This window comes from Sardina pilchardus, chromosome 12 (assembly GCF_963854185.1).
Source record: "Sardina pilchardus chromosome 12, fSarPil1.1, whole genome shotgun sequence".
Classification (NCBI taxonomy): domain Eukaryota; kingdom Metazoa; phylum Chordata; class Actinopteri; order Clupeiformes; family Clupeidae; genus Sardina; species Sardina pilchardus.
The window spans coordinates 18131966-18145575 of record NC_085005.1 but is presented as its reverse complement, the minus strand read 5'-3'; the positions used below and the strand labels follow the sequence as shown (position 1 = coordinate 18145575).

The 13610-nt window shown below is 40.3% G+C and overlaps 1 protein-coding gene and 1 long non-coding RNA gene across 2 annotated transcripts; both read left to right on the top strand.

Moving 5' to 3' along the window:
* Window positions 1-462: 462 nt before the first annotated feature.
* On the top strand, window positions 463-1352 carry LOC134098420 (uncharacterized). Its single transcript, XR_009941035.1, has 3 exons — window positions 463-620; window positions 725-763; window positions 1273-1352. It is a non-coding gene; the product is annotated as an uncharacterized LOC134098420 (long non-coding RNA).
* A 471-nt stretch (window positions 1353-1823) lies between these two features.
* On the top strand, window positions 1824-3734 carry LOC134097379 (GTPase IMAP family member 4-like). The gene is made up of 2 exons (XM_062550263.1): window positions 1824-1941; window positions 2228-3734. The coding sequence occupies exons 1-2, from the start codon at window positions 1824-1826 to the stop codon at window positions 3640-3642; spliced, it is 1533 nt and encodes a 510-aa protein (XP_062406247.1). The 3' UTR covers window positions 3643-3734.
* The last annotated feature ends 9876 nt before the right edge of the window (window positions 3735-13610 follow it).

Here is a 13610-nt window from a genome sequence, read left to right as displayed (position 1 = left end):
TACAGATCATTTCAGAATAGTGTTGCTGGGGGATATTTGGCTGAAGAAAAACAAAGTTGGCAACCTTATCCTGGGCACAGATGCATTTGAAACAAAAAAACATGGATCTGAAATGAAGGAGAAAAATGAGGCTTTTACTGCAGAGACATTGGGACGGAACATCACCATGATCAACACTGCTGATCTGTTTGACCCACAGCTTTCAAATCCTGTTTTGAAACAGAATCTGAAGGAGTGTGCTGCTCTTTGCGATCCAGGCCCTCATGCATTTGTTCTAGTTATGAGTTCTCACTTCAGTCAGACTGACAGAGAAAGGTTGTGTAACATGCTGACATCTTTCTCAGACCTGGCATTTCAGCATTTAATTGCTTTCATTGAGGAGGAGCCCAAAGATGATATTTGTGATGACATTCTACAAATCATACAGGCAGATGGAGGAAGGGTATACAAGTACTACAAAAGTCAAAGTTCTGCCATTGCAACCATAGAGAAGATGATTCAAGAAAATAACTATAGGCATGTTATATATAATATGCATGGTCAAACTGGAAAAGAGAGGCACAGTGAAAATATAATTGAAGGAAAGCAATTTGACACCATTCAACAACATAGGGAAAAAGGTGAGTTATGCATGCAAAAATATGCTTTTCAAATTGATGTGAGCAGTCATGTTGTTTAGAAAACATAATGGTATTCTCTTCTTTTGATTTATCTTACAAAAAAGAGTTGTATAAGAGAAGAGCTTCATCGAGACATCCAACCCGTAAGTAGGCCTAATTCATGTTTACATACAGTAGATGCCAGCGATAATAATGGGTCTGAGCACCTTAGGTTCCACAACCTGTAACATTTAATCCTCCAACTGTGCACACTCATGTGTGATGTGTGCACCAGATCTAATGAATTTTGGACATTGGAAGCCCTACTTCCAAGTTTCTGATGGTGGCACCTATAGACTTTTGACATGTAGATGGAAGGTAGCCTAAAAGTGTAAATAATTCTGTGCGATTTGAACATCATCACTTCTGCTGTGTTTTTGCATACATTAATTACATTTGGCAAGACTGTGACAACTAATTTGTGTGCCAAATTTGACAAGTCTTTGCCCAAGGGAACTATCTAATAAAGGAGGTTTTTGAGGAAAGAAGCTAATTACAATAGCATTAATCCTTACAGAAACAATAGGGCTACACACAGGTGTTCGGGCCTCAATTATTGCACATCTACAATGAAAATGCTATTTTATCCCATTCATAAATGCCTCTGCTCCAGTATCCCAGATGCACCTGGTTTTGTGTGGACGCAATGCAGCTGTAAAGGCATCAGCAGCAGACCTGATATTCAGCAAGTCAATGCCAACAGTGCCTGGGGAACAGCTAAGCTCCACATGTATGAAGAGAACAGCTGACATATCGGGGACTCAGGTGACTCTGGTGGATCTGCCTTATATAACCGATGCACAGATTTCTGAACACGAGGTACTGCGGAATACTCTGCAGTGTCTTCGTCTCCTTACACCTGGAGTTAATGCTTTTCTGCTGGCCATTCCTCCTGGCCCACTTACTGACGAAGACAAGCAGGAATTTGAGGGAATCCAGAACTTAATAGGCACAGCAGTTGAAGACCATGGAATGATCCTGCTTGTTAATGTATCCAAGCAGAAAACTACCCTTGGTGAAGCCATAGTGAAGCCTTCACAAGCTGGCATGGACATCTGCAACGGGCGATATCACATTTTGGAGCAATATTCATCAGTGGTAACCCTGCTAGACAAAGTAAACCAAATGAAAGATAACAATGCAGATGTCTGCTACACAACAGACATGTTTCTGATTGCGCAACTGGAAACCCAGCTGAAATACAAGAGACAGATTGAGGAGATGGCACAAACTGTGAAAGAGCTTAAAATGGAGAACAACAAACTTAAAGGCACTAATCAAGGTAATGCAACCACTTGGTTTAACATTGTGGTTTTATTTTAAAATAGCATGTCGTGTCTGAGAAAAACATTATGTTTAAGGCAATGCAATAGATATCAATGTCATTTCTTGAATGATACATTTACACAACTGTGTTAATTTGAAAAGAATTCTCAATTAAGTTTGAGTCTATTGCAGAGATATTAATGGCATCTTTAACTGGGTAGGGACTGTTGTGAAGACTGAACAGGAGATATTTAAAATGTTTCCAATTTGTTCTATGATGACATCTCAAAACTGTTTTCCAGGTTTAAATGTTGACGATCTTAGAATTGTGCTGCTGGGGATCACCGGAGGAGGGAAGAGTGCCACTGGAAACACAATCCTGGCGAGCGATGTTTTTAGGGAAGGCTTTTCCTTTGAATCTGTTACCACTGAGTGCCAGAAAGAGTCTGCTTTAATACACGGCAGACTTATAACAGTGGTTGACACTCCAGGTTTGTTTGATACAATAGGCGATCCAGAAGAGACCAGGAAAGAGGTAATTAAATGCATCAACATGGCAGCACCCGGTCCACATGTGTTCCTTCTGGTAATAGCACTAGGCCGTTTCACAGATGAAGAGAGAGATGCTGTGAAGTTGATCCAGGACATGTTTGGTGATGAATCTGGAATGTACACACTTGTGTTATTCACAAGAGGAGATGTACTTCAGGGAAAGCCAATTGATGGGCACCTTCAAACAGCAAGAAACGATGTGAAGAAACTTCTTCGTAAATGTGGAAGCAGATATCATGTCATTGATAACACTGCTAAAAACAATAAAGATCAGGTCATCCGGCTCTTGAGTAAAATAGACAGCATGGTGAGAGTGAATGGAGGCAGGTGCTACACTAATGAGATATTCCAGAAAGCAGAAGATGCCATCAAACAGCAGCAGGAGAGAATACTGAAGGATAGAGAAGAAGAGATAGAGAAGGAGAAGGAGGAGTTGGAAGCAAAACATGAGGCAGAAATGGAGAAACTGAAGAGGGAGATGGAGGAGGAGAAAAGGAGACAACAAAATGAGAGGATGAGAAGGGAGCAGGAATTTAAGAGTAAGGAGCAGGACCTGAAATTAAAGATGAAAGATATGCAAAAGAAAGAAAAAGTTGATCGTTTGAAAATGCAGGAAGAACTCAAAACGCAAAAATGGCAAGATTATGCTAAGCTACAGGAAGAGGAAAGGGAAAGTAGACAGAGAGAAGCAAGACAGAGGGCAGACATGGAGGAACAACAGAGGCTACAGAGACAGCGGTTTGAAGAAGAGAAAATAAAGATAGACAAAGATAATGAAGAGAGGGAGAAAAGACACATCAGATACCTGATGGAAGTACATCGTGACGAAATGGAAGATTTGAAGACATCGACCAAAGAGAAAGCCAGGATGCAAGCAGAGAAGGAGTTTAATGAAGAACTGGATAGAAAAGTGAGAGAGGCTAAAACCCAGGGTCTCGATGAAGGGTACAAGCAAGGACATGACAGAGGGAGGGAGGTAGGGGAGAAAGACGGGCATGAGAAAGGAATAAGGGAGGGTTTACAAGAAGGACACAAGAAGGGATATGAAAGCGGCCATAAGGAAGGAAAACAAAGAGGAAAGGAGGAAGTTGAGGCCACACGAACCAATCCAGGAAGAGGTGTAGATGTAGCTGTCAGGTCTTGGTCTAAAGTTTTTAAGAAGTGAATCTTTACAAGTCTAAATTTAAATTAACTTAAGAAGAGGACTTTTCGCAGATATATCTATTTTAATACCCAAAATGATTTAGAACTATCATCTTGACTGGTCCCCTGGATTTTCTCTGTCAACGTGGATGTTTTTAAAAAAAAGGGATGAAAGGCTTAGAGTTGCAACTCTTCTTGAAACCAAAGGGCTCAGGCCAAAGGACAGTGATTTAAAACTTCAACAGCAAAAAAAAAAAATCAGTCTCATCACCTTCTGCCACACTAAGAGATGACCTTCCCAAAAGACCAGAAACATTTTCCAAAAACAAAAAAAACCTCTGTCAGAACCAAACATGTTGAAGCTGCATTTGCCCTCAGCTCTGGAATCAAAGCTTAATCTTGATGATCCTAGTCTGATTAAATGCGCTTATTTGTAATAAGTTTCACTCTGTGTCTTATGACTTTTTCCAACTTTGTTTTTATTGTTTTCTTGAAATAACAACACATGAAACCAATAGATAATCAATATTTGACATAGTGCAACTACTCAAACAAAACCGATATACCCAGATAAAGACACAGAAATGTATACTGCACCGATGTATAGGAATCTTGACAGGACAACAGAAGAGAAAGGGAAATAAAAAGGGAAAGACACAGAAGAAAGGGTAAGGAGAGGGGGAGATATTAGTTGGGGAGTAGGTCAATGCGGCTCTGTTTTATGACCTTTTTGCATCTTGTGTTCAATATGTAATAATTTGTGCATTATTGACTTTTTAATGCGTATTTTATGTTATTTTATTGTTTATGTTCTATTCTGTCTATATCCATTTGTGTCAGCCTGTCAGGATCTGAACTGGACTGAGTGGGCTTTTGCAACCCTGGTGACCATTTTGTGTATTGTCCTCTGTTTCCTTTTGCTGTTCCCCATGTTCCTCTGTCCTTTGTTGGTTGGTCTCTCTGTTTTTCATGTCTATGCGTAAGTCTGTAGTCTCTAGTTTGAAGTTGACACTGTTAAAACATGTTGGTTTGTCAAAGTGAGTCTTGCGCGACGGTCCATCATTCATACCGTGACAATTTGTGATACTCTGTAAAGCATTGTTTCCTTCTGTATGAAATGTGCAATTATTGCCTTGACTTGCCTATTATACTGTAAACAAATAAATCTGATCAACATTAATGAAAACAATAACAGACATTCTGCAAGTGATGTGAAACCATCTTAGAGCATACTGTTAGATGACCCCTGCACAGTCAAAGCTTGTATACACTGTAAACCCAAACAATTACTAACTTAAAAGTGTTGTTTGTGTTGTGTAGATCGTTCTATTTACCCTTAAAGTGTAACTCCGGCGAAAATCGACCAACAGATGTTTTTCTGAATGTAATCTCACTGCTCTTAGCTAATACACTGTTTGTGATTTTGGGATGTAGCTTATGCCAATGCTAGCTCTGTAGTGCTTGATCAACAAAAAATAGCCTATGTTTCCACACCTTATTTGATGTACATTCATAAAAAAAAACCTTTGGTCAATTTTCACCATTGTTACGATCCTTTCATATTTCTTGTGTCCTGAGCCAATTTGTGGCTCTTGCTCGCACTATACTGCCCTGTGCTCAAAGTATTTGCCTCTCCAGTCAAAGCCTTGTCCAAGTCAGCCTGATGGCCCTAATAGCCTATCACTTCCCTATGTTATAATTTTAATGAAAATGTTTGCACATTTTTCTCAACTGTAAATAATATATCCATGCTTGTAGCTATAGGCCTACTGCAGGGACTGCCATACAAAATATGTGTGTCTGAGGCGAACCCGTTCTTTGAAAAAGGAAAGAAGGCAATAAAGATGTCACACCAAAGGACAAAAACAGTTATTGCATAAAGAGAGTTAGAATAGACAAAGTGTTTATTGTAACATTGATAAAGGAGGACATTAATGATAACTGATGACTGATAACAGAAAGAAATGTTCTGTTATCAGACTTTTTGACTCTAAATATTTCATTATCAGTCAGGTTACGGTTATTTTTAAACTGCTTAGCTTCTTAGTATGGCTATGCTGCCCTCGTACTGCGTCTCCACTAGCAGGCAGGACTAGACAGCTAGTTAACAGTTCAAAAGCTTCAAATAAATCCAATGCTTGATGGTTTAGATATCTTTAGTTTTGTATTTTGATTTTTGTAAAACTGTAAAATAATACAGAAGAAAAGGTACATGAATTTCACGTTACATATGAAATAGAATAGGCTAAGCAGCTAACACACCGTTTGCTAGCAAATAGCAATCACTCGTGACCAACGAGAACTAGCAAACTTAAGCTAAAATAAGCGGACAAAACACATTCCAATTACAAAGTTACAAAGGCAAGAGACACCCGACAAGCAATATATCTAATATGTACTTACAGACAAATAATGTCCAGGGCTCAAACGTAAATTCTTTCATGTAAAAGGAAATCGCCAGGAACGTGTTCATCTGTTTCAAACTCTTTTTAGACTAACCAAAGATCCGCTTTAACCCTCTCTGGACTTACAGGGGGGCTACACCAGGGGCCGGTTTCACTAAGATAGACTGTAACTATAACTTAGACTAAGGGTATAGTCAGACTTAGCATAGACGTCTAAATAATAGTGTTGTACAAAGCAGTTAAGACACCGACTATCCTAAGTAGGACTAGATGCAAAGAATTGTGGGTAATCTGGGTATTTTAAGACTCTTTTCAAAACAAAAAACATGGCCGACCGAGTGGACACTAACCACGTAGCTTTTACTCACTCAGAGAACCTGTGCATTTTGGAGGAGTTTAACACGTATAAAGACTTTTTTGTGTCATGCATAGTGGTCAGTGTGGTTGTCGTTGCTGGCTAACGTAACGGATAAATATTTTGCTCCCGTCTTGTCCTACCCATGTTCTATCCCACTTCACCGTAAGAGGCATTGTAACGTTAGCTGGCTAGCTGGCTAGGAAGCTAAGTTACTTTCACCATGCAACTTACCAGTCCGCATGCTCTTTTAATGTGTGCATTACACGTTTAAGGTCGTTTACATTTTATTCGTAGGCAGGAACATTGTTGCCTTAATCTAGCCAGGTTAGTTTAAAGCAGACGCTGTAGGACTGAAGCCCTGCTAGCCTGCTTATTTCAAATGGATAAGCTAACGTAATTTAGCACCTTTTCTGTTGTTACAATGGTGATATAGCACTTAAGGCCCATGTTAGCCTGGGGGTGAGGTGTCTATTTTTTTAAGTCTAAAATTAGATAGTCTTAACTTTTGTGAAACTGGCTTACTTGCATTAGACTGGTCTATAAAGAAACGTAAGACCTATCTTAACCCATAGACCAGTATAAACTACCTTAGTGAAACCGGCCCCAGGCGCGTAACTGAAGCGTTCCGTTCACGACGCGTATGTTGCAGCCGGTCGCAGCAGTTAATTATCACTGTAGTCAATGGAAGTAGCTACACCAGACGCAACAGTGGCGCGTACATTCGAAAAAAATAGACCCATCTTCTAAAATGGATTTTACGCGTCGCGAACGGAGCGCTTCAGTTACGTGTCTGGTGTAGCTCCCCTGTAACACGCAAAACAGGAAGTAGTCTACTTAACTACCAGACAATTGCCTAGTAACGCCACAAGGTGGCAGCATATACAAAGGAATAGATGCATTCTTAGAGAAGGCAGAACAATGGCCCTACCAAGACTTTGAACCAGATTTTTCAATGTATTGCTCGTTTTGCATTTATGTGTATGTATTTATTTATTTATTTCCTATAAATACTAGGCTATTTATTGACTTTATTGACTAAGTGGTAATTAATGTCTGTTTATATGACAAGTTGAATCTATGTAGCAGATACGTTATAGGCCTCGCCTATTCCCTGGCCTGCGGTGCATCGTAGTGCGTGTAACCCATATTGCTGCCACTGGACTAATCAAAACAGGCACATGACGCACCTACACAAACAAACAAAAAAATACCGCACCGTATAGATGTTACTGTTGGCCCCTCCCCGATCCCAAAAGCTGATCCCTCCCGCCTTAAGTAGCCTTGGTCTATTTAGGATAGGCTACATCAGCCTTGTAAAACAGTTGAAAATGTTGAAAACCAGCTTACCTTAGTGGATACAACGGCGTTGTCACAGTCCTTTGGTCGAAATGTCAACAAATCCTGTACCCAACCATTGGTGAAATGTCCGTGGGCTTCAAGAGATTTATAGTTACGAAACTGCTCGTAAGTGTAAGCACTAGCTGCTAATGCCGTGGATGAGGTAGTTAGTAATATTATAATATATAAGATGTTGGAGGTAGCAATACAGGATCGGTGCTCCAGCTTTTTCCTGTCAGATGGGTCGATATTATTAATAGAAAACAATTTTTCGCAATAACGGTCTTTGGCATCTTTGCTGAGCTTGTCTCTATATGGTATCCTCTCACGCTGTCTGTTCTTATCCATTTTTTTTCGCTAGATACGAAAGATAGCAGATAGGCTAATTGGCTACTAATTTCGCTACTTCACTTTGCCTCAGAGTTGCCGCCCACTGTCACAGTGTATCGTTCCATCAAGTAGTACATTACAAATGGCGGCTCGTAGACGTCACAATGAAAATAATAACGTAACTGACAGAGACCGATATATTAACAATTATGTATCATCATTTGGAATATTGACTGCTTGATGACATCATCAATTCAACATGAGTGACAGTAATGGCCATAGGCCTATGCTGAATGCTCCAGGCATATCTGTAAAAAGTTAGTACTCAAGAAGGCAAAATCAGGTAAAAGAAAACATATTATGCTGTACAGGAGAGTGTGTTGAACAACTCTATGTGTTCGGAAATTAAATCTGATGTAAAATAGAGTTTGTAGACCCTAAAAAGCAACTGTCCACGTATGTGGACGTTGCGCAACAGAGGAGTTAAATGGCCAAAAATCAGATTTTGTAACTAGGACTTTTTTTTTTTTTTCAAATATGATTTGAACTGCTTTAAATGACAAAGAAACAAACATTTGGTAAACATATTTATAAATAATGACCTAATTACATGTGGTAATGCCAAGGTGGTATGGTAATATGGGGGTAGTAGAGGGGTGGGTATGAGAGTACTAGAGGGGTGGGTGGGGTAGTAGTAGAGAGGTTGGTAGTATGGATGTAGTAGAGGGGTGGTTGGGTAGTGGTGGTAGTAGAGGGGTGGGTAATATGGGGGTAGTAGAGGGGTGGGTGAGGGTCGGTGAGTAGTAATGGGGGTAGTAGAGGGATGGGCGGGTAGTATGGAGGTAGTAGAGAGGTGGGTGGGTAGTATGGGGGTAGTCCAGGGCTGGGTGGGTAGTATGGAGGAAGTAGAGGGCCATATTTTCCATATTTTCTGTCATTACATTTTATTCTTTTTTAATGCGCTGTCAACTCTCATGCTGCGCCGAAACAAGCCGTTTTTCTTTAGTAGACGCTTCAGAGTTTTCATACTTATCACATTGTGTCTCATAGACGAATCTGCCAGTATATTGCTGTATGTGAGCCCCAGGTTAAAGTAAAACTTAATAATGTCCAGATTATCCATGAGATGAACTGCAGTCCATGTACACTATTTTGAGTGACAATATAAGATTCGGACCTTTGCTGGGAGGAAATTTTAGTAACTGGAGCTCTTTGAATTTTAATTGTACCCCTGATGTAAACCATGGTAGGCTAATGTATGGAGCCCAAGTTGACAGGATCATACAAGTTATTGCGACGGAACGCAAAAGTTATTGCGAGGTGTGAAAAGGAGACCATGTTTTGAACTGTTAAAAGATGTTCAACCAAACATACCTACCTACTCATATTCACATTTATTGTTGTATATGTATTTATGTCTTGTGTATGTATTAGTCTTTGTAATGGCAAAAGATTGAATATTGGTACAAACTGTCACCCCTCTAAAATGGTTTAGCCCAGGTCTTGATTGGGTAATTGGCTGGCCTATTTAAGGCTGGCTCATTTCATGTTGAGGGAGAGCTTGAGGTCTTGTGAGAGAACGGTGATTGGTATTCAGTTAAGTAACCTGTTGGTTAATTTATTTTCTTTTTTCCGTCGGAAGTTCTTTTTGTTTTCTATGTCGGGTCACTATTTTTGTACTGTAAATAAATCTGCGCTCTCCACCAAAATCCACGTTTGCTTGCTGTGTCTTCACCACATCATCACTTCACCTCAGTGAGTCCTAGTAGCTCATCCTGTGTGTGAGTATGGGCCATATTTTCACACGAGGGAACGCAAAAAGTATTGCAAGGGAACGCAAAATTATTGCGAGGGAACGCAAAAGTTATTGCGAGGGAACGCAAAAGTGCACTTAAAATATTCACCCACCTGACCCTTCCCGGGGTCCGTAGTTCTCTTTAAAACTGGTCTCCTCTCTAGTTAGAGAGTACAATAAGACCAACGGAAAACGAAATGATGAAGTCAATGGAGAGATAACAATTGATGATGGGATGTCAACGGAGAGATAACAAATAGACCTACACTATATTGCCAAAATAATTGGGTCACCTGCCTTGATCCCCATATGAATTTCAGTCACATTCCATTCTTAATCCAGGGTTTAAACACACTCCTAAACATTGTGGAAAGCCTTGCCAGAAGAGTTGAAGCTGTTATAGCTGCAAAGGGTGGACCAACGTCATATTAAGAGAATTTTTGACCATTAGTCCAGAAGCGCATTTGCGAGGTCACACATTGATGTTGGACGAGGAGACTGGCTCTCAGTCTGCGCTCTTCATCTCAAAGGTGTTCTGTTGGGTTGAGGTCAGGACTCTGTGCTGACTCGTCAAGTTCACCCACACCAACTCTGTCATCCATGTCGTTTTGGACCTTGCTTTGTGCACTGATGCACAGTCATGTTGGAACAGGAAGGGGCCTCCCCCAAGCTGGGCTTGGCCTCTTAGTTCCAGTGAAAGGAACTCTGAATGCTTCAGCATTCACCAGGAGATTTTGGACAATTTCATGCTCCCAACTTCGTGGGAACAGTTTGGGGATGACCACTTCCTGTTCCTCCGACCATGTTGTGGTATTATGTAGCGGTAGCCTGATCAGATGAAGATGGTGAACAGTGAGGCTCACTAAATGCAAAACAGTCCACCAACTTTTGCGATGACAAAGTTCATATAAATGCTGAACATTTACAGTGCTGAAAGTTTACAGTGAAGCAATGCTATGAAAAAAAAGATCTGCAAGACGGGCCCTGTCTATGGGCGGGCCCCTGGGCCCGTGCCCAGAAAACCCATTCGTTAATCCGGCCCTGAATGCAATACCAGAATACCCTTTAGGCTAACAAGGTTGAGCTGCAGCAGACAAATTGGTTAGTGACTGGATTATTACGCCTGAATGAGAGTATAGTCATTGTTTAACTCAAGGGGAGGTGGAAAATTCCCCAAAAGGTGGAATATCCCGTTAAACAAAAACAGTAGAGGCATTTTGTAAATTACCAAGTGAAGAAACCATATTTTGGCCCAACCACGACCAATTCTAAAACTTATATATTGCAGATAAATGAAGCCATAGGCCAAGTACTCCAGTGATTGTCCGTGTGTGCTTCTCCATGTCGTGTCCAGAGAGTTAATTCACCCAAGGTGGCAAGGTCACAAATATAAACATACAAATCTAATGTATAAAACATTAATATAACAGTATGTCATGTTTACAGTCTGTTGCGAAGGACTGCTGGTTCTGCCCCAACGCTATTCACATGAACAGCCGGTTGCACCCTTTCTCCACTTGTTGAACCACTTCCAATCAGGGTGTGAGTCTGGGGTTGCTGGTGCCTTATCAATCACATTAATCTCATACTCCTAAAGTTACTTCCTACTTTGCCTAAACTTTACAAACTGACAGTAAACCGCACCAACAGTAAGGAAACAGTGCATTTGGGTGTACAGTGAGGAGAAAATGTATTTGATACCATGCTAAAGTTGCCTAAAAAGAGGAATATAAAATCGTCATTTGACAATTGATCTTAATGTCTTAATTCAAAAATTGAGTAAAAATAAAACCGCTAAGTACGCCAATTTTCTTTGTGATGGAAGAATGTTTCGTAAATAAATAAATGTTCTTCCTAAATGCTAGGGGGAAGTAAGTATTTGACCCCCAATGTAACCCTATGGGAATTCAACACATAGGGTTAACATAGGGGCGGGCAGATTTTTATTTTTTAAGGCCAGCTATTTTATGGATTCAGGATATTATGCATCCTGATAAAGTTCCCTTGGCCGTTGGAATTAAGATAGCCCCACATCATTACATACCCTTTACCATAGCTAGAGATTGGCATGGTGCTTTTTCCAGTAGGCCTATTAGCCTGTTTGATGCTCATTGAGCTCAATGCAAATCAAACAGGCTAATAGGCCTACTGGAAAAAGCACCATGCCAATCTCTAGCTATGGTGAAGGGTATGTGATGATGTGGGGCTATTTTAATTTCAAAGGCCAAGGGAAATTTATCGGGATGCATAATATCCTAGATCCATGAAATAGCTGGCCTTTAAAAATAAAAATCTGCCTGCCCCTATGTTAACCCTATGTGTTAAATTCCCATAGGGTTACATAGGGGGTCAAATACTTCCTTCCCCTAGCATTTAAGGAAAACATTTATCTATTTACGATACATTCTTCAATCACAAAGAAAATTGGTGTCCTTGGCGGTTTGATTTGTACTAATTTTTTGAGTTAAGGCATTAAGATCAATTGTCAAATGATGATTTTATATTCCTGTTTTAGCAGGGTATCAAATACATGTGCTCCTCACTGTATATGTTGTAAATACATTTCTGCCTTTTTTCCCAACTCCAAAATTCTTTTGAGGTTTGCAGGGTGCTTCTCTTTATCACAAATTAGTTTTGGTTTGTCTTCCTCTCTTGTCGCTGATTGCCCTGACATTTTTCTTGTCTGAGGGAAGCGGTTATGAACTATGGGGTGTTCCAGACTAGATCTCCCTGAAAGAAGATGGGCGGGGCCATGCTAATACTGAAACCCAAGGTACAAGATTGTTTAGTTTCCTTCTCAAGAATGTTAATTGGCAGACTGTCATCATTTCTTTTTTTTTTTTTTTTAACAAACTAGGACTAATTCAATAGCTCAACACAACTGAAACAACAATTATTGTCCTGAAATTCAACACAAAATATCACCAAAATGCTGCAGGAAGTGTTTTTAAGAGTCATTGCATGATAAAACCAGGCAGAGGTGGGAAGATGGGGGTCGGCCAAATCGGCTCATACTTTGTATATGTGATAAGTATGTGGAACTATGAACAGCCATATACTTAAAACCCTCCAGCTGTTTTTTGTTATGGAGTTCTGGGACCCCTCTCAGAGACCCTCAAAAATCCAACAATTCATGGCTGAAAATGACTGAAATTGCCATTTCTACCCTGATTATCCTGATAAAGATATGAACATAAGCTTTATATTTCCATAGAGCCTAGGTAGCATAGTTTTAAAGACCAAAAGGTGCACCGAGGGGTTATCTACAGTACACCACTGAAAGCAGAATTTTCCTCCCTCTAAATTTCGGTCATTTTTAAGAAGCATTATCTCGTATTCGCAGTGGCTTTGGTGGATGGTTTCACTGTTGCTGGAGAAAGGAACATCTACTGATTCAAAAACAATTGTCGTCCAATTGGGCCACACATAATGTGTGCCGTGCCAGGAGGGTCTTTAGCAGGATTTTTCGTGTTTCGGTCGCGTCCCCGTCAAATTTCTGACAAGCCAGACTTTTTGTCGGGCTGTTTTAGAACGTCGTGAACGACAAATCGCAAGTCGTGAAGCATGTCACATTATAAGATTCACTCCGCGTTCGATGTCGTGCCCGACCATTTGAAATCGGTTACGACGCTGTAAACTTGTCGGTTACGACAAATTCGGGCCAAAATCGGGCTGAAATCGTGTAATCTGACCAGGCCAGAGCCATATAAAGAGACAGTTGCGACAACTCCATTGACGCTAATGTTCCATATTTTCTCAACAAT